Consider the following 27,556-nt stretch of genomic DNA (forward strand, 5'->3'; position numbering starts at 1 on the left):
TCCATGTGAGAAAAATATGTAGAAGAACATAAAAGGAATAGAATTGCCAAGCACAACACTTAAACATATGTCACATGTTAATCAGGTATAGACAGACCATTGCATCATAGAATGGTTTAGGTTGGAAGGGAACTTTAAGGTAATCTAGTCTGCTCCCCCCTCCATAGGCAGGGACACTTTTTAAATACTGGAAGACTGCTATAAGGTCTCCTTAGAGCCTTCTATTCTTTAGACTAAATAACCCCCAACTCTCTCAGCCTGGCCTCATAGGGGACATGCTCCAGACCTTGATCGTCTTTGAGGAACTCCTCTGGACCCACTCAAAAAGGTCCATGTCTTTCTTATGCTGCCGGTCCCAGAGCTGAACGCAGTACTCCAGGTGGGGTCTCATCAGAGTGGAATAGAGAGGGAGAATCACCTCCCGTGACCCGCTGGTCACACTTCTTTTGATGCAGCCCAGGATATGATTTGTTTTCTGGGCTGCAACTGCACATTAATGGCTCATATTCAATTTTTTATCCACCAATATCCACAAGTCCTTCTCTGCAGGGCTGGTCTCAATCCTCTCATCATCCAGCCTGTATTCATGTTTGGGATGGCCTTGACCCAGGTACAGGACGCTACCCTTGGCTTTTGAACTTCGTGACATTAGTTTGGGCCCACCTGTCAAGGTGTCAAGCCTGCCAAGGTCTCTCTGAATGCCATCTCTTCCCTCTAGAGCATCAACCACATTGCTCAACTTAGTGTCATCAGGATCAGGAGTGCTATGCAGGAAATAAAGACTTGTTTTCTCTAATAGTGTCAAAGGTTTGAAATGTGTGTTTATTTTGACATGGAATGAAAAGACCTTTGGATACCGTTTGTGAAATCTGATAGTGAGAAGGCCAGGGGAAGTTTTGTTCTGTATATTTCAGTGGTTACTTCCTGTGCAAATCACAACGTTTGTGTTTCCTTCTTCATCATTCTAAGCTTTAAATGAACACTGTGAGGATGCTTTTGTTAACAATGGTTGTTCTTGACAGAGCAGAAACACTGTTAGATGGATTGGGTGTACAAAGCTGACATACAGCCAAGTGCACTTAAAAACTGAAGGGCAGGAAGAAAACCAAAGAAATTTGATTTCTAATTCCCCTCCAGAATATGTCAGAATAGGGAGCGAGAACTGTCCGTGATTTCTCTGCCTGCTCTGCCACTTGTCAGAATGAATGCCTCGCTATGCCAGGTAATGTCCTAAGTGCTGTTGGCTCCTACCTGTTAGCAGACCCCAGCAAAACTACTCCCATTTATTCAGGCATGTAGTACCAGTAATTTTATATTATTCCTGGGGAAGCTTGGAGAATGGTATTGAAACTACTGCTTTTCTCACAGCCTAGATAGAGCACATGGACTTGTGGCCCAGTCTGCGTGTGTGGAAAGTAAGGGCAAAGATACAGCATGGGGCACTCAAACTCTGCTGCAGAGTCCCTGTGGCAATTTGGAAGTATTTTCCCTTCATAAATATTGTCCTTTTCCCTCAATGGCCTTTCTTCTGAGATCTTATTTTGGGTGGAAAGATTTAAGTCACCGTGCAAATGTCACTATAGGTACTGAGTGACAAACACAACTTTTTGTTTGCAACAGAAATGCTATCTCTTTATTTTCTTCAAGTCCTTGTAGATTAACAGACAGCCATGTGCTAGCAAACTCACTATTTTTTCAGTGGAACATAAACCACTGGTGTAATATCACAGCACTACTCCCTGATGTAATACATTTATTAACTGGTACCAGTATAGTTGCAGGTATTGTGTTATTTGTGCAGACAGTTACTGGTCTAAAACTCTTTCTACTGCATCAACTGTGTTTTCTTTATCTCTTGAAATTCCCATTTCTATATCCTTTTAATCTGCATTTTTATGTGTAGGCTAGTATCTATATAATAAAAAGCAGGATTTCAAGCTAGGAGACAGAACATAAAGGCAAGAACGTCATGAGAACCATAGCCACTGTGGTAGGAAAAGTGATGCATATGTAATAATAACCTCTGTTCTTTATTTACCACACTATGTTTGGATTCTTAATCCGTTAAAACCAGTTACTTCTGGGTAGTATCTCTCTTGGACCTATGACTTGTACATTCAGCTAAGGAAAGAAATTCGCAAACATACAGGAAAAAAATGAGAAAGGGAAAGCAAATGTATCTGCTAGTCCAAGGAGATTCATCTAAGCTATGAAGGTGATGTCAGATAAAGAGTTGCATTTATGCCTGAGATTAGAAATATCACAGTATGAAGCTATGGTTTAGTACTTGCCACAGAATCAGCACCCAGAGTTGGTGAAGGTTGTATCAAGGTTTGCCCATTCCAAAGTTAAAGCTACTTTAATTTAGTGCAGAGTTTGGGCTTCCTGCTTACTTCACTCCATTTTAGTAAGCATTTAAGTTCAGCAATGTAATGAAATGAAACCAAATCCTAAGATTTGCAGAATGTACAGTATTAGCTGATGTTTGCTATCTTCTTCACCATACTCATACCATGATTTAATGTCTGATCAGCTAGTAAATGCCGAAGCAGTTGGCAACTTTTCATTGAGAAGGGTGAAGAAGTATAAAAATAAGTTTTCTTTGATTTTGAAATATGATGTTTTTATGGAATATCAACAAGTATCCCCGGCAGAGTTTATGACAAAGAGCAGAGAGGATTTCACAGCTGCCTCTAGTCTTCCTACTGTAGTCATGAATGGCTGGCCACTTAACAGCCAGTTCAGAGCACTCCACCAAGCTCACTGCTCTGACAAGGGGACCCTATTTTTTCTGCTGCCTGTAAGAGGCAGCCCAAGGAGATGAAGCAATCAAGAACAGTAAACCAATAAAAATACAGTATTAATTTATTCAATATGCAAAGGGAGTACAGTTATCTACAAAAAAGTATACATGTGAGGTGTTTTCAGATTTATTCTTGATAGACTGGTCTAGTCTAACCAGTGTAAGGAAAGTCATCCTTTCGCTCAGTTTAATAAAACCTCAAGAAACAGCATGTTCTCGATAACATAAAAACGTTCATTTGGTAGTCTTATAATAACTTTTCAGATGGAATGACTTGGTGCTTGTTTGACTGTACAACGTCTGTAAACAAATTTGAAATGTAAGTTTGCTGCTGTAACATTTATTGGCTTTACATTGGCCAGTATTTACAAAGTAGAATTTGTATGTATACTTGTTAAAACTTCCGAAGTAAAGAAAAAAGTAAACTGTAAAATAAGCAGATGATTACTATAAGCTTTAAAAGCTATTTATTCAGCTGCTATTTGTGCCTTAAGTCCAATATCAGTATTAGAACACAGAAATAAAACAGAAGTCTTTAATACAGTTCATTATTCTAGAAAGCTGCGACTAACTAATCCTTCCTCCCACTGGCCCCCAAGTGTGTGTCTCAACTAGTGAACTCTCTGTTCCTAAAGCCCCCTAATGCACTTTTTATTTCTGATGTCACTTTCCCAGCCTTCAAGGCACGTAAGGTGGCAAGCGACATTGCACCAACATAAACTTCATTTCTGCTGATGCCTTTTGATATTGGCAAGCGCTTAAAGATAGTTTTCTTAATATAATAAACTGGCTGTATTTAGTGTTCTTCCTGTGATTTCAGTTTGTTGCCATACAGGGAGTGTAGAGTGTTTGTAGTTGATAAATTCGGGCTTCTTTCTTTGCAAGTGATTGAGTAGAAAATATTCTGAAATAAATACATTCACTTCCTTATATGACAGGTAGGTCCGTACAGCTTAGAGCATTTTAAAACAGCAAGGTCTTTCAAATAAAGTGAAGAGGAATTAAAGTCTATATGTCAGTGAACTGATATTGGATTTATTACAGTGTTGCAAAAATCATGCATTTTCTTCCGCATCATTGGTTCCATATAATTTTCCTCGTTAATCTTCATTTCTTTTAAAGCCACCATAGCATCAACAGACTTGTATAAGAAGTCATTCACCAATAGTGTCTTGCCAGATTTAAAAGGCATTATAGTAACACATTTCTTGCAGGAATTATACAAGGATTAATCATAGTGAGGCAACAGGGCAGACCTAAGTTATTGGCAACCCAACTACTTGTTTTGGCAAAGATAGTGGCAAAAACTTCGTGATAATTTCTTCTACATGTTTTTTTCAACTAAGCTGATTTTTCAGTTACAGTAGTATTATGCCACACTAAGACATCGCTCCCTACAGCTTACAAACTTGGTAAAATCTGACATCCAAAGAGATGAAGATGAAAAATACTGTTGCTGTAGCCTTTGCCAGTCACCAAGGGGATGTTTATCAGCAAATACCCATTATAGGCAGAAAAGAATTAAATTACTTTCAATATGATGGCAGCATCTGATGCAAGACACTGTTGTCTTCTACAGCTAAATAAGTTGAATATGAATGGAACTGACAGCATGTATTATGAAACACAGTATGGTCTGGAGACAGGGTGTCGCCTTAACAACCAGATGATATTTCCTTAATTAAGTATAATTTTTTCCCTTCATGATCACAAGAGGATTCTGGCAAATTAATGGTCTGGCAAATGTATGTAATTCTCTGCTCTAGGTAACCGTCAGCTTCAAACACATTAAGCTGTCTTAGGAAAGCTGCAAGTACTTTTCCTAACTTCTCTTCCTAATGTATTAAATGGTGCATTTTAGAGACTAGAATAAATGTATTTTCTATTTAAAAATAATGTTTAGTCTCTGTGAGTAATTTTTTTGTCCTTCATATAGTTTCTCTCCAGTCCATATCATTTAAGAGTTTATTTGCAGAAACTGCCTTACTACTGAAAGACATTTGCCATCAGATTTTTCCTCCGTGTCTGGCACTTATGTTTGCAACACTAAATCATAAGACTTCCTTCACCACTGCCCTTTCTTCATTTCCATGTTCCTGAATTTATATGCAGGAATAGCTATCAGTCTGTCACATCTGTAATCACAGCAACTTCCTCCAGCCATAGCTTTGCAAAGAAAACTAGGTATTTTAAAACTTCGGGACATCCTGAATTAATTGCAACCACCACAGCTGCTGCATGAACCTGTGATGCGGGTATGTCTTTCTGCTTACCGCATCACACATCACAAGTGGGAGCCCACCTTGTCTGTCATGGAAAGTCCTGAGGCAATTGTCCATCTCTAAGCCAAAGGACAAAACTACTTGTAGAGGGAACTGAGAACTGTTTATCAGTTGACAAATCTGGTTTGAGCACTTGTGGTTTGGTCCAGTAAAAATGCTGGTTTGTGGTATGGATCATTCTGAACATAAAGATCATGTTCTCCTGTTGTAACCAAAAACTGCAGGTGGGTTTCCAAACCCCAAGACACTGTCTGGCCACATGCTTCTCTGAAGGAACAGCCCTGGTGTCCCAGGTCATTGGTTTTGAATATATAGGAAAAGCATCATTTTCCTAGGGCATGGTGCTACTTCAGACTGTTATACTGAATCTCCTGTGCAGGGACTGCCGAATGGGCTGAGTGAGTGTGTGCCTCACAGATTTGCTTTCAGGCCTTTTCAGCAAAAGGTTAGATATTTTTCAACAAAAAGAGAGGAGCAGCATGAAAGAGAAGAATGTTGTGTAAGGACGAATGAAGGGCTTTTTCAATTAAATGTTAACTGGACTATGGTAGAAGAAATTTTATGATGAAAGCTTGTGACTATCTTGATGTGTCCGGACCCATGCCAACAAAGGAGAAGGTTAGCACTGTGGTAGTTCATTAGAATGAGTTAATCTATGGGATAATCTATGTATCTCCGTAAACCACTGTGAATTAATATAGCCAGGAAAGGAGCAAAAGTGTTTGCAAGTGTTGCAGGTTTGATACTTGCACTCTGATCAACTTGTTTTATAAGCATTTGTTTGGAATCGTGACAGATATTCAGTGAAGGCTAGTTTCTGTAATTTGCCAGATTTCTCTAGGGACTCTTGGCAGTGCAAGAAACGTAATTCACTATATGGCATAAAACAAGTGGGTATTTATTTCATATGCTGAGGGTATTACAAAAAGGATTGGCCAAGCTAAGCCTACCTCCTCTTTACCACTGGATGCAAGTAAGAAGTTCACAGAGACTGCAGAATCTATGCTTCTCAGATAGGATGTGCACAGACAAAATATTGCTGGAAGGTGAGAAAAAAAAAGATTTGGTACTTCCCTGGTGCTTCTTATTTTTGTTTATTTTTATTTGCAACTGTAAATTTGAATTCTTTTGCTTCTAATCAGATTCTTGGCAATGCAGTCACATAGCTCTATGTAAATGTGAGACAGACACTTAAGAACAGGTGTCTTCTTGGTTTTGGAACAAGTTCATTTCAAATTGGTGTTAATAGGTGGATTTTGTCAGCAATATGGATGGAAAAAATGTCAGTTTCCCTTTTTTAACACAAATAAATTCATCCACATATTCCATGCTTTGTAGCAGATGTAATCTTGAGATTGTGCAAATTTATATTGTATGGACACAAACATACATATGCACAAAATAGAGGAATTATTTCATAAGAAGAAATAGCTGGAAATACCTCCTTATTCCACTATCTACAAGAAGAAGAGCAGACCACTGTTTCTCACTGACTGTCTAACCAACACAGGAAATAGCATTTTACTCCATAGAACTGAAGAGAATCAACACTTCATTAAGGCATGAGGTTACCAACGTGCGACCTTAGGGAGTGGGAGAGCAAAACACCAAGGAATATGAATGACAAAAAAGCTTTCTCCAAAGCTCCTCTGGCATGTCTTTTGTTTCACTTTTGTTGAAAGTCTTTTTCTTGCTTTAGTTCATATGTTGCTTGTTATTAATGTCTTTGTTTTTCATGCAGAGGAGAAAAATGCTTTTAAACACTATGTATGTGTTCTAAATGGGTGTCACTACCAGACTTGCTGTCAATAGCTAGTCTTACTTAATCAGCTATAAAATGTTATGAGTAAGGGTTCTTAATTGAGACGGGAAAAATCCAAGATAATTGCCATAAAAGGTTGAAGATCTCAGAGACTGAAGGTTTTAGAAGTCAGAGAAAATTGGGGACATATGTGTTCTGTCTGTAAAAGTGTTCTATACAGGATATGGAAAAATAGAAATGACGGGCATTTCACAATGTACAGTAAAATTCATCATAGAAAGAACATATGCATTTGTTTGTCAGAAGCAATGAAGCACAAAATGACACTTAATTGGAACTGACATAAAATGGCCTCATTAGTAGTACAAATAATATATGTGTGTAGCTTGGTTGTCAATAGGAACAAAACATATTTCCTCTGACAGATATATTAGTCTCTTTTAAGATGCACGTCAAGTGTTCAGCCAGGTTCACTCATTTAGAGAAAGCCAGGTTTTGCTTTGGTTTGTTTTTTTTCAATGTGAAATACTAAAGTGTAAATCATGTGTGTTTGTAGGGTGCTGTGATAACACCAACAATGGACCATACTATGTCAATGCAGCCAGCAAGCATGATGGGCCCTCTGACCCAACAGATGAACCACCTTTCCTTGGGCACAACAGGAACGGTAAGATCATAGATTATGTTATTTACTTTCTATATTCTAAAACACTTAATGCTAACTGAATTTCTCAAGGTAATTTATTACTCTTGGATGGTCAGTGCTTCACCATTTTGCAGTTTAATATTTCTGTGGTTTACTTTGTTTTTTTTTATTCCACGTCCAAGAATATCTGGCCCTGTCTGAGCAAAAATATCAAAGGGCCCTTCATCATGACACAAACATGACAAAACCAATATCGTTATATCGCTGTATCACCCTAACACAGAATCGCAGAATCGCAGAGTCACTAGGTTGGAAAAGACCTCCAGGATCATCGAGTCCAACCATTCCTATCAACCACTAAACCATGTTCCTGAGCATCTAATCCACCCATCTTTTAAATACCTTCAGGGATGGTGACTCAACCAGCTCCCTGGGCAGCCTCTGCCAGTGCCCAATCACCCTTTCTGTGAATTTTTTTCTTCTGATGTCTAGCCTGAACCTCCCCTGACGGAGCTTGAGGCCATTCCCCTTTGTCTTGTCCCCTGACACTTAGGAGAAGAGGCCAGCTCCCTCCTCTCCACAACCTCCTTTCAGGTAGTTGTAGAGAGCAATGAGGTCTCCCATCAGCCTCCTCTTCTCAAGGCTAAGCAACCCCACATCCCTCAGCTGCTCCTCGTAAGACTTGTTCTCCAGACCCTTCACCAGCTTCGTTGCTCTTCTCTGGACATGCTCCAGAGCCTCAACATCCTTCTTGTGGTGAGGGGCCCAGAACTGAACACAGGATTTGAGGTGTGATCTCACCAGTGCCGAGCACAGAGGGAGAATCACCTCCCTGGACCTGCTGGTCACGCCATTTCTGATACAGGCCAAGATGGCATTGGCTTTCTTGGCCACCTGGGCACACTGCTGGCTCATGTTCAGTTGGCTGTCAACCAAGACCCCCAGGTCCTTCTCCTCTAGCCACTCTTCCCCTAGTCTATAGCGCTGCACAGGGTTATTGTGCTCCAAGTGCAGGACCCAGCATTTGGCCTTGTTAAATCTCATCCCATTGATCTCAGCCCTGCGGTCCGACCTGTTCAGATCCCTTTGAAGAGCCTCCCTACCCTCAAGCAGAGTGACACTTCCTCCCAGCTTAGTGTCGTCTGCAAACTTATAGTGTATTCGATCCCCTCATCCAGGTCATTGATAAATACATTGAACACGAGTAGACACAGGACTGAGCCGTGGGGGACACCACTTGTGACCAGCTTTCAGCTGGAGTTAACTCCATTTCTCACAACTCTCTGAGCCTAGCCATCCAACCAGTTTTTCACCCAGGAGAGTGTGCGCCTGTTCAGGCCAAAGGCAGACAGTTTTGTAAGCAGAATGCTGTGAGAAACTGTGTCAAAGGCTTTACTGAAGTCCAAGACGACTACATCCACAGCCTCGCCCTTATCCAGTAGTCGAGTCACTTTGTCATAGAAGGCGATCAGATTAGTTTGGAAAGACCTGCCTTTCATGAACCCGTGTTGACTGGGCCTGATCACCCCGTTCTTTTTCATGTGCTTCATGATAGCACTCAAGATCACTTGTTCCATGACTTTCCCCAGCACTGAGGTCAGACTGGCAGGCCTGTAGTTTCCTGGGTCCTCCCTCCGACCCTTCTTGAAGATGGGTATAACATCAGCCAGCCTCCAGTCCAGTGGAACTTCCCGAGTCAGCCAGGACTGCTGGAAGATGATGGAAAGGGGTATGGCAAGCACGTCTGCCAGCTCCCTCAATACTCTTGGATGGATCCCATCCAGCCCCATAGACTTTTGAGTGTCTAATTGAGCAAGTAAATCTCTAAGCACCTCCTCTTGGAACATGGGAGCTTTGTTCTGCTCCTCTAACTTCTGGATATGTATACACTGGGAACAACTTTCCTTACTACTAAAGACTGAGGCAAAGAAGGCATTAAGTACTTCAGCCTTGTCCTCATCCTTTGTCACAGTTGTTCCCTTTGCATCCAATAAGGACTGAATATTCTGCCTGGTCCTCCTCTTATTCTTAATGTATTTATAGAAAGATTTTGTGTTATCTTTCACCAACTTGGCCAATCTGAGCTCTAATTGGGCTTTAGCCCTCCTGATTTTTCCTCTGCATGATCTCTCTTCCTCCCTGTAGTCTACCCATGACACCTGTCCCTTCTTCTAAAGTTCATAGACATTCCTCTTCTTTTTGATGTCCACGCATATCTCCCTGCTCAATCAAGCTGGGGTTTTTTTTTCCCCACCGGCTCCTTTTCCGGAAAATGAGGATGGCTCGCTCCTGAGCTGCTAGGATTTCCTTCTTGAGGAGTACCCAGCCCTCGTGGGCTCCCTTGTCCTTAAGGACTGTCTCCCATGGGACTTTATCAACCAGCCTTCTAAACAGTCCAAAGTCTGCCCTCTGGAAGTTTAATGTGGCCATTCTGCTAACCCCCTCCTCACCTCACCTAGAACTGAGAAGTCTATCATCTCATGATCGCTTTTGCCCCAGGTGTCCTCCAACCATGACATCCCCTGGTAGACCTTCTCTGTTCACAAAGAGCAGGTCCAGGAGGACACCTTCCCTTGTCAGCTTTTCCACCAATTGTGTGAGGAAATGGTCATCCAGAGACTCCAGGAACCTCCTAGACTGCTTCCTCTCTTCTGTATTGTTACTTCCAGCAGGCATCCAGAAGATTGAAGTCTCCCACAAGAACAAGAGCTAGAGAACCTGAGACTTCTCCCAGTTGTTTATAGAAGAGCTCATCAGCTTCTTCTTCTTCTTGGCTGGGTGGTATATAACAGACTCCCATCACACTATCTGCCTTCTTGTGGGCTCCTCTGATTTTTTTACTCACAGGCACTTGACCCTGTCATCACCATAATAGAGCTCGAGGGTACCAAAGCACTCTGTAACATAGAGGGCTACCCTACCACCTCTCCTACCTTTCCTGTCCCACCTGAAGAGTTTATATCCCACCATAGCAGCACTCCAATTATATAAGTCGTGCCACCATGTTTCCGTGATGGCAACTATGTCGTAGTCTCCTTGCCCTACAATAGCTTTCAGTTCCTCCTGCTTATTGCCCATGCTGCGTGCATTGGTGTAAATGCACTTCAGCTGGGCTGATAAATCCCTCTGCTCTCATAAAGGGAATAGTGCTCATTCCCAAATGACTGGTACTTGGATTATCTAACCCGTCAGTGCCAGTTACGTCCTTTCCTTCACCAGATGTACTTGCCAAGAAACATGTATCTACAGACATGTTTCTAAAACCATCATACAGTCAGCATTAGGCATTACAGAACAGGAATAACAAGGTAAGCAAACAGTAGGCCAATGAATCCTGCTCTGTACTCAGCAGAATTCTCTGTACTAATTCTCATGTAAATATGGAAGCACTCCTCTATCGAATTGTTTTTTAATCAGAAATTGTTTGCTTGTCAATCTAGGAAGTTTTATACCACTGAGAAATGGAAGTTATTCATGGTAGGATTCAGTACTCACTTCTAACCCATAGCAGCCAGACATACCTACTTTGCTCCGGGCTCAGAAATGTGATTTTGGTTCAAGGTCAGCTGTTTTTCCAGGATATTATATTTAAACATGCATATTTCAACAGTTATTTTCTCTTTAAGCTGTGTAAGTCAGACTCAATTAACTCTCCCGGAGTCAGAGGAAGGCAAAAAATACTCTTAATAAAAAGTATTAAAACTCTCTGAAATGTTCCTAAAATACAACAGCCTACACACAGTATATGGTGGTTTGATTAGGAAATGTGTGCACACTGCATATTCATATATATTTTTACAAAAATGCAAGCATCAACGCTACACTTAGATGTCTTTAGCATATACATGTTTTACCTAATAATCGTATGGAAGTTCTATTACGCATTTACAATTCTTTTTTCTACTCCTCCACTGTACTACTTGATACTACGATATAGGAACAGAGTTTTCCAACTTTGGCTTTGGGGCTTTTTTATAAATTGAAGGTACTGAATTAAGCGGCATCTTTGCAAATTTATTTAAGCTGATGTATTGACACTTCTCTTGGTCCTCTTTTCTCTCTGTCTTCTTTTTTCTTATCTGTTGAATTTAATTCTAATGCAAATGTCTTTTCCCCCTTTAAAAACAATGACAACTCTACTGAGATCCAGGACTTCTGTGTTTCTGAGGAAACTTGAACATAATAGTTCATTGTTTATTCCTGTTATTTTAAATGTTTCATTCAACAATCAAAAGCAGTAGGAATTACACTTCAAGGTTAATATCAGCATATTTCCCTTTTGTAGAGATGAAATAGAAGGAAATACTAGAACTAGCAAGAATTTCTGCATGTGTAGTTGCTGTGATTCAAAAGGTGTTTAAAAATTAAGACAAGGAAATGGAAAATGAATTCTGGCTGTGCTCCTGAAAAGCTCCTATGAATTTTACCTTCTGTCTGTCATTTCCATGAGTATTACAGACATTATCTCCCGCATTCATTTTCTTGCAATCTTAATGCAAACTAGAAAATTCCCAGCTAACGTTGTCTTCCAACTTGAGACCACTATTACCATGCTCGTAGTAACAAATCCATTCTGGGACGCAGGGGAAGGACTCTGAAAGGCAGTGAGTGATATAGTGAGTGATAATAAGATCCTGATTTTATTTTATTACAACTGTAAGTAAAGAAAACCTTTCCTTCCTTTTCCTAGCTCTTCACACAGCCTTATCTTTCAAGGTCACGGCACTCCCTGACAATTTCTTGCAATACATCAGAGGTATACTGTATAGGCTTATGTTTACTATCTTTAAAACTCCTAACTCATTTACAGAAAACTTGAAGAGCAAGAAAGTGATTGATGGATGCTACAATATCCATAAGCTTTTCATAAATCTCAAATTATATCCTAGTTTATGGCTTACTATGTTACTCTGGTAAAAACACTATCAGCACCATGTTCAGTTAAAATCCTCATGCAAGCAGTAAAATCATGGAGCTCACTTGGAATTTCTTCTGTCAGAAACTAAAAGGAGAACTTCAGAATTTGGGCTGCTTGTAGCAATTTTTTTTTTGATTTATCCATCCTGACTTGAAATTGAATCTTCCTATCATGTTCTGTTACAGAAAAAAATATGAAGGGAAAATAGACAACGTATTTAGAGATATTATTTATTTAGAGATGTTTTTCAGTCCAAAGAGAGAAGCACTGAGAGCATAAAGCCTTGACAAAGTTAGCCAAGTCCAAAACGTGCTACTGTGAGTATCTCAGCAGGACTAAGTTTTATGGGAGACATAAGACATAAGCTATTCATTTCTGTTATGAATGTGTTTTTTAATTTTATCCTTAAAACTGTGCAAGAGGGTGCCATAAAAAGCCACCAGCTATCTTTCAAGAAACCAGCCAGATTTTTTTAAGCGAACAAGCCAAAAAGTCACAAACAGTTCTGCTCAGTGTTGGCTGTGACTCTGTCCCAATTTAATTTAAAAGCTTGCAATATGCAAAGCAGTTTTTTATTAAAAAGCTTTCATACATTCACTTCCTTAGTCAAACCATTTGCTAATTAACGTAACATATTTTTTCAACCAAAACAGACCTCTGTGGTCACTTAAGTGAGAGTTGACTTCAAACGCATTTCCAAACTTGCCTGATTTAGGATGAATGCTGGGTTTCTAAAACATTGCTTCAACTGAAAATCTATTCTCTAGGGAGTAATCCAGAGAAATAGCATAAGGGCCTATGCATGCTTCATATCGTGTGGCAATTACTCTTCCTTTCGATGCTTTTTAAAAGATTAAAATACTCTGTCCAAGATAGAACCATTCCAGAGGGGATACTCTTCACAGAGGAGCACTCTTTAGCTCTTTGGTGAGGCGAGTTACCAGAGTAAGAGTGACCTCTGCCAATTTCTGCCTTTACACCAAAAATTGGATTTGAGTTTTGATTTCTCAGCCCTGACTATACGAGAAACACATGTTAAAATCCTATGGGAATTCGAGGGACAGCTGCCTCCATTCCTTCCTGCACTTGCTTATTTAATTGCTAGGCCAGGGGAGGCATTTCTGGTTAAATGCTGGCGGGACTGCTCACTTCAGCTGGGAGCATCCAGTTCATCAGCCAAAACAAAGCAGTTCTCCTACAGCCCCACTCACAGACTGCTATATTCCCCTTGTGCTACAGGAAACCTTCAGTTACTGGCCCCCAAAAGCACAAAGAATTTTGTTTAGGAAACCATTTGCCATGAAACAAGAAGTTTTCTTTCTCTCCAAAACTCTGAAAGAATGTCTATTTACTTTTATTATCCTTTTTAACATTTTTATTTCTTCTCTATTATTGAATTGTCTGTATAAACTCAGACATCTCTGTTCTACTAAGCACTCCTCTAATGAGGTGGATGCACTAAGGCTGTCAAGATGCCAGCCAAGTGAAAAGCTACAAATCCATCTTTACTTGATTTCACTGGCCACCTCATGAAAACATACAGCTGCAGCAAATGTTGCAGCCCACAGGATGATGAGGGGCACAAAGGGAAGAGAGGAGGTAATGGCCTGCAGTTTGGGGCAACTTGACCCTGTGTTCCTGTGCTGTGAGAGAATTTTGTGCAGCATTTGCATCTCCCAGTTGTGTTTCATCTACCAAGAACATAATTCCTTTCTGCTTTTATGAAAATCCAATTGATATCTGCCAGTGATAATACAATTTAAGTTACTGATGAATTGAGAGGCAAGTTGCCTCTCATCAAGAGATCATTGCTGCTCTGATCAACTCCCCAAATCTGTCTGAAATCTGGAGCTAAACAGAGAATCTGCCAGAGAGGCGATTTCTGCGTTATTTATATTTATTTTTCTTACATATGTCTTCACTCAAAAGAGAAGAAAGCATTTACATCATTGGGCTGGCTGTGGACAAATACATGAAGAAATCCTAAGCTTAAATTATGCCAAGATTACAGCAAAAAAGTGATAACTTTGAATATTCTGATTAAGTCTGACAGTCCAGCCTCAGCTCCTACAACTGTATTGAAACAAAATTCTAATACCAGGCGGCATAACGTGAAGGCAGACAATTAGTTTTAACCTTGAAATTTTTCATTTGTTTACTAGTTTATTATTATTTATTACAGTAAGCCTTGCTTTCCGTATGTAATATTAATCTACTATTAGATCTGCTATTAAAAAAAGGTACCGTAAAGGGAAAACAGAGTGAGTCTATATGGGTAGCACTGAAAGAGTAGCATTAGCATGTGTTTAATAATGTATAGAAGCTGGAATTGTTCCATCATCAGCCTGTCATTCAAAATGTTTTTGATACAGCCATTGATCTGACATCTATTTCGTGGTTTAATAAAGTTGTGATTGATGGCCTGAGTGGATATAATACAAAAACCTTTACGAATATAAAAGCTGAGCTGTATGATCACTGCTTTCAGTCCCTGCTACTCAGCTTGCTTTTACTGCAGCACTTCCATGTTTGGCCATCAGAAGCAATAATTTCCCTCTTCAGTGGAAAGAAGAGTTACTCTATTCTTTCTCCTCTCCTGCTCGTTCCTGAAGGAAGTTTTCTGCTCTGCTTTTTCATGGTCTGAGTTTTTTCCCCTCCCTGCTTTTAGCATCCGTTTCAGATACTGCGTGGGTTCCAGTTTCACCCAACCCATTGAGGCAGCCCTTGTTAGTCCTTGTTGGCAGAAGAGTAATTCCATCTTATTTTCCCTCTCTTTTGGAACTGACTTGCCATACCTTTGTTTCATCTCAAACCTTTAGTGCCCACAGCAATGGGAGAGTGAGTAGAAGCCAGGTTTTTTAACTAAAACTGCTAGCTCAACTGTGCTGCTTAATTGTTCTTCATGCTTGCAGATGGTTCACTCAGCTTTTAGTTTCTAATTTAGAAACGTAGTAGGCAACTTACAGAATTGCACTTTTTAAACAAAGAAACACCACACCACCCTCCAAAAAATGTTTAATTGTTCTGAATGTCTCTGTATTAAAAATGTAGTCAGGTAGAACTGCATTGACGTAATGTGGGATTGTGTTGAAACTGCAAACCACCCTAACTCAGCGTTCCTGGTTTATAGTATCACTAGAAATCTCCCAGTGGAATAACAGGCTTGTTATGCAGGTACATCGGTCTTATCTTTCACTTTGTTAGTTCTTTTTGTTGCCAGCAGAGCTTGATGATATCTCCAGAACCCTTCAATGGAACAACAAGCTTGTTATAAGTTTTTTATCTTTTATTTCCTTTGGATACTCCATGGTCACCAGTGGTTTAAAATGTCACCTAAAGGCCTCAGCAGAATAACTGCTTTGTTAGATAGGGTTGTTTTTTTCCTCTTTAATCTACAATTCTATTTGCACATGCTACAGCTACATGCAGCTGAAACATCATTGCATTCCCCTGATGTTTAGATCCTTGTTACAAAAAGCACTCTCTGTTATTCTAATTGTATGCCACAAGGTCCCTGAAGAGTTACAGGAGCAAAGTTTCTTTGCAGTCTTGTGCCTTTCACATTATCAGGTGTTAATCTTGAAGCTCTTTTATTTTATTTATTGACTGACTGTTTCAGTTACTGTTTGTGTGGAAAATACAGGACTGAACCCATTGCAAATGAAATTAGCTTAGTTCAGGCTGAAACCAAGATCACCCTTGTCCATTTACTCAGCCAAGGTTCTGAGGTAAATGCAAGTAATTAGTAATGTGAAGTTGTCTGGGGCAGGAGATGCATTTAAGGAGAATTTTTTTCTGAAATATCAGCATAAGCTTTCTTGAGATTTGTAAAGAACAAATAACTCCTCTTGCACCTTTCTTCCCAAACAACCTCTTGAAGGGCAGCTCCAATTTTCTTGATACATAATTTGAGATGGAAAAGGAACACTCGGTGCAAGCGAAAAGCGCCAGATTCCAAGGAGTCAACACAGAACCGATAACTTTTTGATGAAGCATTTAATCAATTTACAGAATTCGCTGCCACTAAATATTATTGAGAAAAATAGGCTACCAGTCTTAAAAAAAATAGATTCAACATAAGGAAACATTTGCAGATGCAACAGCATGGTAGAAAAATCCATAATTTGACAGAATATAGGCCGAACACCTGTTAGAGTGAACAAGGAAAGACATGATCCTTTCCCTTTTTGGACTATCTTCAAATCCCTCTTATTCTTGTGAGAATGAGACTGATCAGCCCTTGTGTAGAGGAGACTCTTTCTAATCAGCTGTCTCAGCATGGGTTCCACGGTCTACATTTGACCGTAGCTGTGGTTAGACGGTATTTTTGAAAGAACAGAGCTTATGAAATCCTATTTCTGTAGTGTTCCCCTTTCTCTTCTGAACTCAGCTTTACTCTCCTACCATTTGTTGGAAGTAGCTTACTGTTTGCCTTTGTGTGCAACTGTGCCTACCTTCAAAGCCACTGTATGCTATTGGCAAAGAAGAAGAATAAACACAGATGGAGGGAATTCCATTTTCAGTTCAAGCAGCCCTTCATACAAGCCCAGCGTGTCAGTAGCTTCTATTCTGTGTTAAATTTTACCTTCACATGACGCTTCCACAAAGGAGCAAGTGCTTTTGTTGAGGACTCCTTGCCTCTCTTTGAGGTATCAGCTTCTGACTCAAAGTGACTTTATCCCAGATTCCCTTTCAGAGAAGGGCTCAGACTCCCTGATTATCGTGATAAAAAGTTAAACCAGCACAAAGCAACAGCGATGGATCAGCAAAGCAAAAAGTATTAGTCAAAAGATCCATAACTAATACAGCTTCATTTTTAGCGTCAGACAAATGTCATTCCTATCATTAATTTGCAGCTGAAATCATATATCTGTGAGCTACAACATTTAAAGGCTTGATTCTCCAGTATTCTCTTACATATGGCTCCCGCAGTTCTGTTTTCTGATTTCTAGAAGTGCTACCTGGTGCTACTTTGAAGGACAATGGGAATGTAGTTCAAAAACACTGCTTCTAAAGCATGTTCGTTGTTTATTGTTAGCCATGCACTGTGTATAAAATGAACTTTTTTTTAATAGTGACTAGAAACCAAAAGCCATAAAACTTATAGTACCAGGCATATTCCATGTGGTCTGCAGCACATCCTCCCCTCAAAGGCTCACTTAGTCATACTCCCAGAAATTTTTGTTCACATCTCTGCTAGAGATGAACCAAAATTATAAACTGCTTTTGCTAGATACTAGTAGATCATTCGCTAAAAAAACTTTGACTGCTAAGAGGAAAAAGTGTATGTTCACATATGTACATGTGAAACTGTGCTTATGCAACAAATAACTGGGCACTTTTGGAGGGGAGAAGACTGGTCTACTTTGATTTGGTTGGTTTTAGTGATTTGTATAAGATTTAGCTGAAAGAGGCTCTTTATGTAACAGACAGGGAAGTAGAAAAGAGGAACAAATAATAGGTTAAAAAGAGATGAAAATAATTCTAGGTTTGAAACATTCCACCACACCTACAACTGACAAACTCAATAAAAGGTGGAAAATAAAAGTACTCTAAATGTCAGGTCTGTCATCTGTATTTTCTTGATGTGTTTCTCTTTTGTAAATGTGTTTTCAGTTTTGTAATCAAGATTGTGACTCCTTACTTTATTAGAACAAAACTTGGTTTTATTGTGCTTTTAAAGTAGACTCAGGTTATTAACAAAAACAATTAATATGACTTTCTAGAGAAGTAATGAATCCAAATTACTAGTGGTGGAGACGAACTATGTGGGACCTCTGTAATCAAACACAAGTTTGAGAATCTTAGAGTGGTGAAGGTTTTTTTTTGCCAGACTGTGAACATATGAAAAGCAAGAAGTGTCTCCCAGAGGTGGGCCTTCCACAGCCCTTTTGTCAGAAAAGTTGAGAATCAGTCCTATGGTCGTAAGTCCACATATTATGAGTGTGTGTAAGCACAGCAAGAGGTCCAGAAATCCTCGAAGGGAACGTGTCCTCAGTGGAGAAAAACATGACAAATCATATGGAAGAATGACTAGTTTCTCCTAAGCACTGTCGCAGTCACAATATCAGTTCTGTCTAAGATGAGGTAGTTCAGTTGTACCAACTTCAATCACAGATGTTGTAAACTTTAGCTGAAAGAAAAGAGCATGAAGGTGATAGAAAACAGTAGCTTGTAACACAATGTGAAAGACATCCATGGAAAAGACAGGAAGGTTTTAATGGTGCTTACAATATAACTAAGGAGCTGAAAGTAAAATAGAGAAATCTTAACTTTAATATCTTGCAGAAATTGCCGATATATTAAGTGCTATACTAGCGTTTGAGATTAATCAGGGAAAGGTCTTTATTTGGGACATCTAGAACTCAACTGCGACAAACACCTTAAAATCCACAGGAGAGACTTTCAGATGTCAACACGAAAACAGAGCCATGGTCTAACAACCTTTCTTCATCTCTAACTTCTGTTTTTCATTGCAAAGAAACATCATTATTTCAGTTCAGAACAAGTAGTAAGAATTTAATTTTTATTTTCTATTCATTTAACTACTGAGAATTTGGGAGATTATAGAACTTTCAAGAATATTTACTGAATATGATGTAACAAGACTCAGACAAGCTCTGTTCATTGAAATTTTTTTCAGTGTCTAAAGTTTATACAGTCAAAGAGTAAACATATGATACAAATGACCATATCATGCAAGTGACATTATTCACTTAGAAAAAAACATTTGGGATCAACAGTTAAAACTAACACATTTCAACATGTGTTGCGTGGATTACAAAGAATACTGCTTGCTTTTGGCTTTTTTTTCTTCAGTAGGATGGGTACATTTTGTTAAGGAAGTTGTTTCTGCTGTGAGCAGCAGCCTTTGAATTACGGTCTCAGTGTTTTTGTCTTAGGGAAAATTTCACTTGCATGGTACTGGGACCTCAGAAACACTAGATTATAGATGCTTCAATGTTTCTGAAGGTGGCACATTGCCACATTATTGAATACACATAGGGTGGAGATGAACTTGAATTTAATTTGAAGGATGTTCAGTATTTGTCATATTTTAATCACAGTGATGGAAATAACATAACCTTTGGGTTAGACAAAGGCATGGACCTGCAGATGCTCACAAAAATAATATTCCATTGAATTTCATTGCCTTTTTCTATAGTGTATCCCACTGAACTTCAGTGCACAGTGCATTTTACAGCTAATCCACATGGTTTATCAGGTGGTTGGCAAGCTGGGAGCCCAAAGGTTTGAACTTCCTCTAAGACAAATTTCCAGTGCTTTTGCAGTATCTTTCTTATTTTCATCCACAAAGAGCAGCCTGTTCAAGGTTCACTCACTTGTGAAACAAGGTTAAATGAAGGTGCTAAAGGTACAGTCTTCATACATTGTGTAAAACACTCATATCCTATATATACAGTGATTTCAGCCTGAAGTTCTCAAAAAACCGGTAAGCTTTGTTCAAATGATTTACAATTCCATAGGAAGCTGCTGATGGCAATAACCTCTGTGCCCTCAGATGGTAAATTACTATTTGTGAGTTATGGGAGATTCTGTGTCATTGCTGCAGCACTGTAGAATCCTCTTGCTCCTAAAAGACTCAATTTGGGAAGAGAGTTCTACTATAACTAATATTTACTATGAAACAGCTCAGTCAGCACATTTCATTAAACTGTAACAAGGGGTTTGAGAGCAGCTGCGTTGAGTGATTTTGGGAGTTTGCTGAATTGAGTTGTTTTTCTAGCAAGGTAAATGAACTGTTGAACACTGCAGATTTCTACTGTGTGGTAGATGAGAGCTGCACCACGCTGGGATGGGTCCAGGGAGCAATCAAAGAGGCACATCCTTTTCCAGTCCCGTGGAGGACTGCTCTGTCCTTTGGGATTCATTATGGCTTCCAAATGTGGTAGGCAAGCCTGTGCGCCTCTGATTTTGCCTTTTTAATTATAGTAGTTGTAATATAGCGACTTCTTTAGAGTTTAGTATCTGAATGTCCAAATTATTGTACATTCGCCAGCCTCAGATCCCTGCTTTCCTATGCTGAGTGTGTTTCTCTTGTGGGGTTTCCCCCAAATCGATATAGTATTTTTGTGACACAAACTGATTTCACTGATTCAAAATCTTCCTGCCGTTTGTGTTCTCTGGCAGGCCAACCACAGTTGTACACAGGATTTGCAGCGTAGACCAAAGATGTTATAATTTCCAAATGAACCTTTTTTTTCCAGCCATTAAGGGACCTGACTACTCCCTTCTTCCCATACTGTTTACCCTGATTCTGGTCTGCTGCCAACGCTTCCCACCTAGAACACCTGCACTGGGCTAAAAAATGGGATTTATTTGTTCTTTTTTTCAATGACAGTGACAGAAAGATAATATCAATGTAAAGTGTGTATTTGGCTGTGATGGAATTCCCGTGGATGATCTTGCCTGGTCAATCCACAGACTCCAAATTGGTGCTCAAAATTTTAGGAGCCAAACGTAATTTTCTAGCAAAAACTATTTTCCTGGCTTTCCTTTAACATGCAGGTGCTCCTAACTAGGAATTAGTAGGGCTGATTTCCTGTGAAAATAATGGACTTTTCTCAGAAACTTTAATTTTTGGGTAATAAAGGGCTGCTTCCATCAAGGTGGCCATAATTTGATTCATTGTCTTTATTTCAATTGAGCCTTTCTACTTTGATGTAGAGGAAAGGATATTTTTTTCATTTACATTTCCTCAAAGATTAATGGTATTATGCGAAGTTTATTAGTAAGTAAAAAATAATAAAAGTAGCAACAACTTCAGATTTCCTTGATGTGTTATGGGATGTAAGGAAATAGTAGAAACAAATTCCATTCATTGTGTGGACACTGGTTGAATAAGGAGTTTTCCTTATTATGTTTTAAGAACTTGTGCCAGAAGTACTGAGAGTAAAAGACCACTGTCCTTTCTGAAATTTCTTTTTTTTTTTTTTGTTTATTGCTGAATGTAAGAGTTGGGAATCAGAAAATGACAGATGGGAAAATTTGAAGTAATTAACCTGCAAAAGAAAGCAAAGAATGATACTTTTCAAGCCTTATAAATCCACTTTTACTTTTAATTAATTATTTTACAAATGTTATGAGCAGCATTAGATTTTCTTGTGTTTCAAAAGAGAAAAATATGGCTTAAGCATCATGGCATCATCTTGAGTTTATTTTTAATATTAGGATTTCTACTTTACGTCCACTATTGCACATGTGTTCCAAGGAATGGTAATATATGATCGCAATTACAAGTCTGGCACAGAAGTGTAAAGGATTAGTGTTTCTGGCCTGTAATTATTCTGTAGAGATCTTTGTCGGCAGGGCCTGTTGCAAACTGAGAAACTGGAACACTTACTGTTAGTTCGAAGCACTTACTGTTTAGGCAGTTCAGTTTATGTAGCTCTGGAGTTTCTGTGGAAATATTTTAACTCCGTCTGTACATATCATGCAGATTTCTGCTGAATGTTTTGGTTGGTTTTGGTTTTTTTTTTCACAAAGTACAAATAATACAGGAGGATATGTATAGCATTTGCTATTCCTCCCAAACACAACAGGACTCCAGTCTTTTTAGAGACATCCTAAGGCAGAAAAAACCTGATAAATAGCAATAGCAGCATCCAAATTGCATTTTGTATTCTCAAAGTATTTTAAAAACACTAATTAAATATTATAGCACCACTTAAATAAACAAGCAAATTAATGCAGGACCTTCGATTTCCTTTGAGCAAAATGACCTCTACACTGTGTAATCTTTCTCATAGCATGGACAGCAGCTCCCGTTGCAGTCCCAGGGATGGCTCAGCTGTGCCGCTAATGCAAGCAGGATATTTGAGGCAAAGCCCAGACTTTCAATGGACTTTGCAGTGGTCTGCTGTAAGCTGTTCCAGTCATGGCAGCTGAACTAACTGGCCTTTTCCCAGTGAGAAAGAGTAGATTTTACCAGCTCTGGTTAGATTTGGCCTTGCTCCCTTCCTCTTAAGTGTGCCTAGCAATGCAACTTCTTTGCCTCTCACTAAATAATCTGTAATAATCTGTCTTCTATAATAATAAAGAAAAAGATTGTAAACTGGAATTTTGCAGTCGACTTAATGTTCTAAATTTCCATGCCAAAAAAACATCATGAATGTCAAAAACATTTCAACATTTATATCTCCTTGAGTTCACTAGCAGTATGGACAGCTGTGTCTTGTTGGTTGTATTTAATAGTTTTAATCTCACTCCATTTTTATCTTCATACTCTGTGTAGTCTTTCTCATGATCCTTCATAACAAGCAAAAAGTTCTAGTCCTGAGGCTAGGATGACAGTTAAGCAGATGCTGTTTCAGTTCACAATTACAATTTCTTCAAGGCTATTAGGGGATATTATGGCTGGACAGGCTGGCAGACCACCCCCCGCCCTAGGATTAAATTCATCGTCCCTGACATCAGCCACTAAGGGAAAGGGATTTGCAAATGCCTTATTTCAGCTTCAGGAATAGGCAGTTTTACATTTTCTAAATGTTAACTCTGCTAATGTGTAGTTTAGGAGTGATGCTTGGGAGTTCAGTATAACACTCCTATGTCAGCAGCGATCCTGCTTTGTAAGGTGAATCATGCAAAATACTATGGTTTTAAACGTTTTCCTGTAAATTTATTTAATGGCAAAATGGCCACTTTGTCATCATTGTAATATTCTTGGGAAAGAAAATCTGTCGTGCAGTTACGACTTTCTCCTAGGGCACTTAGTCTTGTCTTTTTTCTTTTTTTTTGAGTATAAAAGTAAAGCAGAAAGGGAGCATTGTGCAGATCCACAAGTGCCAGTGCAAAATGAAGTTGTCTGAGCTTTCCAGTCAGTCAGTGTGCCAAAGCCAGAAGTGTATCATAGAACCAGAAAGAACAACCTGGCCTAGAAATAGGTACTCTGCCATATCCTCCTGAGTAGAACAATTCTCTGACTGGGCTGCTGTGTTTAGAAGAGGCCCCATCCTACTTACCTGTCTGTACAGGATAAGGTGCATTTTTGCAGCATTTGTTCTTTTTCGCATCAGTGGAGCAGAGGGATCGGAAAAGTTCACTGAAAACTCCTGTTAGGGCCTGTGTAGTTTTTTTCTTAGGTAAACACTATTAAGGAAAGCTAAAGATGATTGAATTTCAGTTTGATAGCTGTAGATGGGCTTTCTCAGCTGTGGGGTTTTTTTTTAACACTGTATGTGGCATCTATGCTTTGTCACCAGTGACATTTAAGAGAATATTTTCTCTCAGCATTGCCTTCTGATGAAAGGAAGGATTGAAGATGTTTCCCAAATACACAGTCCCAATGTTTCTTGTGACTATTCTTTTAAAGGAGATGGGGGAAAGGGTTAGTGCCTTTTCTTCTGCTTCCAGGTGGATCTTTCTGAAGCATTCCCAAGTACCTCTAAAGAAGCAGTGATGTCTTAGAGGAAAGCCAGATGCCTCAACACAGATCTGGGAGAGTACACGACACTGTCTCTCCTGATGGTCTTATCGCTTGTTACAGTTTTTCCATCATGGACAGTAATATTTCATTAATCTGTCACATGGAATTTCATTTGAGAGGATGTAGTATGTTAGAATTTTTGTCAGTTTTACTGCTCAGTAGTGATTTATAATAGTCTGTGAAATTAATGTATTATTAAAAATATGTCTGCAGCTCTGACTGTGCATTATGGCACATTCAGAAGATCTTGTCTTCTCTTAGAACACCCATATCCAAAATCTATTTATTTCATTTCCCACTTGGAGTACTTATCTTGTAGCATTTTTGAGCTGTAAGTATGCAGCCATTTAAAAAGGGATGAAAAAATGTCTCTAAACTTTGTATTTCAGCCAGGTATAATTCTATGCAATCAGGATTAAACATAAAGAAATTGCATATTGAAACATTTTAGTCAATACTCCAGAGTATCTTTCTGCAAATTGAGCAGTGTGTCTCTTGGTACATTTTTTTGTTTGATCTCCATTACTCACTGGTTTACAACATTTTCTTTCTTTTTTATTCAAACTATTTTTAAATGCGTACCGCTGCAAAACTTTCCTTAAAGCCAGTCATGCCTGGGACTTTTCTCTTTTCCATTTTTCCTTTTCCCACCCTTGCCTTTCCTTGTCTTGGGCTTGCCTTTGGGCCAAGACTTACCCATGTTATTTTAGCTGGATGCAGAGTTTCAGAACCCCTCACTGCCTTGGTCTGCTCCCAACCCAGGGAAGCACAGCTCAACCTGGTTGTATGGTAATGCTTGAGAGGGACATGGTAATACATTGCCTGGATGAAAGCTGACAGTGCTTTGAGAAATATGACAGTACCTCTGCCCTTGATCAGGCTTCCCATTTGAAAGTTTTCATTTTGGTAATTACATCCTTCCCAGATAGTAGCCATAGTCATTGATCATACTAATATCATTATAACTGATTCCTGTAAGTCACCTTTTAAAGACACTTTCTATGGTTTCTTTCCCCCTATATCTTCTTATGCAGTCGCAGGATAAGACTTTTTCTGTCTACCCTTCATCTGATTGATTAGAAATGCCACATACTTCCTTTACGTATAGCCTGGTAATATACACATCACATTTCTTCCCTCGGGATCTTAATCAGAACAAGTAATGGCCTTTAGCTTTTCTCATTAGCAAAATGGAAAAGCACCATACCCAATCCATTAGAAATACAGCATTGTAATATGAGCTTATAGAAAAATGGCTGTGTGCCAGCAGACATGGATTGAGTTTACCTTAAAGGATTTTCTGTTAAAAAAAAAAAAAAATGAAAAGAAAAAAAAGTCACCCTTTCTGTCTGGCAAGCAAACATTTTGAGCCCTAACTTATCACGCCTGTCTGTCAAACATTTTTCTGTTGCTCCTTAAGTGCTGTTTGGACAGCTCTGTCATATAAAGGGCATTCATAAGGAGGAAATATGGGTGTTTGTACATGCATTAATGTCTCCCCCAGTGTTGATTCCCTTCCTGGATTATTCTTCTCCTATTCCATCTCCTATCAGTATTGAAGGGAGGAGAGGAAGTTGGAAAGATTTTGTTATATTTTGCTTTGGTTTTAATTTTTCACAGAATGTGCTAACCTTAAAAAATGCAACAAGAAAAAACATTACAGCATATTCATCTATCATGCATTTACCTGAGACAGTTGCTGTGCTTTTTTTAGCCCTGTCTAAAACTATTTACAATCAGTACACTGACAGTGAGGACAAGACTGATTAGGAGGGCTTTTTCCCCACTGAAGTGAATTGCTTTTCACTTGGCCTGGACTTTATTAGCCCTAAAAATATTAAAATTCATACACCAGTATTTGTGTTTATACTATCTAGAATTGTAAGAGGGTGTTAAAGCACAAATCTGTACCAACTGGTAATTGTATATAATTTGAAAGCGTATGAGCTGGTTCTGTCTCCTTTGGAAAGCTACCACTGAAAGAATATGAAGAACAGCCTTGGAATGCTGCTGTTCTGCCAGCACTAAAACACATCTGTTTTACTGGCCCCTTCAAGCATTGCTAATGTGATTCCTGGGAAAATAAGTGCTAAGCACATCCATAAAGCTGTATTAAATAATGTCTTGTGGCAAATGGGTACTTGCAGTTTTGGGGTTTTTTTGTAAATACACATCAGGTTTCCCAGGTCTTAAGTTGCTCACCTGCACAAAGTGAGATTCAGAGGTGAAGCATCAAGCTGGCATTCTTGCCTGCTTCATTTATGGTTCGTCAGCTATGCAGATCTCACTTTCTTAACAAAATAGACTGGCCCAGTACACGGTAAAGAAACCAGTACAGTGAAATAGTGTGGAAGACCTGCAGGAGTCAAAAATGGGAGGTGTTCTAAAGGGACTTCTTTAGTACAGCTTTGGAATGGCAAAAAAGCAAGGCTTAAGGCAAGGAGAGGTGATTTTTTTGGAAGTATTGGCATTTTTATCTCCTTTCTATTTCTGTTTTGTTCTTTTGCTGTTTTTTTTTTTTTTGTTTTGTTTTGTGGGGTTTTTTGTTTTTTGTTTTTTTTTTTACTTTCTGGTAACTTTCCTCTTCCTCTCCTTGTCATTTGGATGAAACAATGACAAACCAGAAGAGATTCTTTGTAAGTTTTACTACAAGGTAAGTTTAGGAGTTCAACACTGTAAGCAACTCTTCGCATAGTAGACAAGCTCATGACGTGGCAATATAGTTCAGTGCACTAAGCCAGTGCCATGCTAAAAGGCAAGGTCTCTCCTTTCATTATGCAGCCTTGGAGCTGATGCAGAGTGATGTGCCTCAGAGATCCTCACACAGTTCTTAATTAACATACTTATGGGCAGAGTTCATAACGTTCTTGCTCAGTCACACTCTTATCAGTAGGGCATTTGCATAAATTTAAGGGCCCTTTTTCCCATAAGAATTACAAGAGTGTGTGGAAAGTGAGAAAAAGGAAGACCTCAGAGATGTACTTACTATTGCCACCTTCCGGAGCCCTGCCACATAAGCTAAGCTAGGAATCATGTAAATATATTTAAAGATTTTAACAGACCACTTCATATGCTAGTAAGAAGCAATATTTCATACTGGATTATTTTAAAGCAAAGTCCTTTAAATATGCTGAAGTTACCACCAGCCATTAAAGATTACTGTTCTCTATTATCCACCAACCTTTCCAAATATAAACATGGCTGATCTTTTTGCCCAGGTTACAGACAGAAGGAGAGCTGGCTGAGCAACACCCATGCCTTCCCATTTGTGGGAAATCCATCTTATGAAATTTGGTTTCATTCTTATTCATCTTCTAAAAACTCAAAAGAAAACAGAAAGATTCTCCCTTGAGCCAGAAATTCCAAACAAAAAAATAGTTTTCGGAAATAACAGCTCACAGCGTTTCCAATACAAAGTATATTCTGCAAGATCTTGACAGCTGCCAACTGGTTTAAATATCCCACTCAGTTGCTGTCCTGCTCCATGTCAGCTTTCAGGCAGCAGCTGCAAAGCACTCCCAGGATTTCATGTTCCAGAGCAGCCCCACCTTGTCTGATGCTTTGGACAGGCTTCCAGATCTCATGAGTTGTCTTACGGGTCTGCTTACGGAGGACCAGATTAGTTCCATAAGCCGCATCAGAAAACCCCGAGAATGTTGCTTTGGGCAAGCAAGTTGGTGTGATTGTCCTGGAAGAAAA

General features: G+C 39.2%; 1 protein-coding gene across 8 annotated transcripts in view; it reads left to right on the forward strand.

Moving 5' to 3' along the window:
* The window catches only part of RBMS3 (RNA binding motif single stranded interacting protein 3), a 725,855-nt gene that overhangs the window by 677,351 nt on the left and 20,948 nt on the right, over positions 1 to 27,556 (forward strand). For all 8 annotated transcript variants that reach the window (XM_054058446.1, XM_054058453.1, XM_054058447.1 and 5 more), the window contains one exon: positions 7,404 to 7,514. In XM_054058446.1, the coding sequence (XP_053914421.1) occupies positions 7,404 to 7,514 (111 nt within the window). The remainder of the gene's footprint in view (positions 1 to 7,403; positions 7,515 to 27,556) is intronic.

This window comes from Cuculus canorus, chromosome 2 (assembly GCF_017976375.1).
Source record: "Cuculus canorus isolate bCucCan1 chromosome 2, bCucCan1.pri, whole genome shotgun sequence".
NCBI classification, from domain to species: domain Eukaryota; kingdom Metazoa; phylum Chordata; class Aves; order Cuculiformes; family Cuculidae; genus Cuculus; species Cuculus canorus.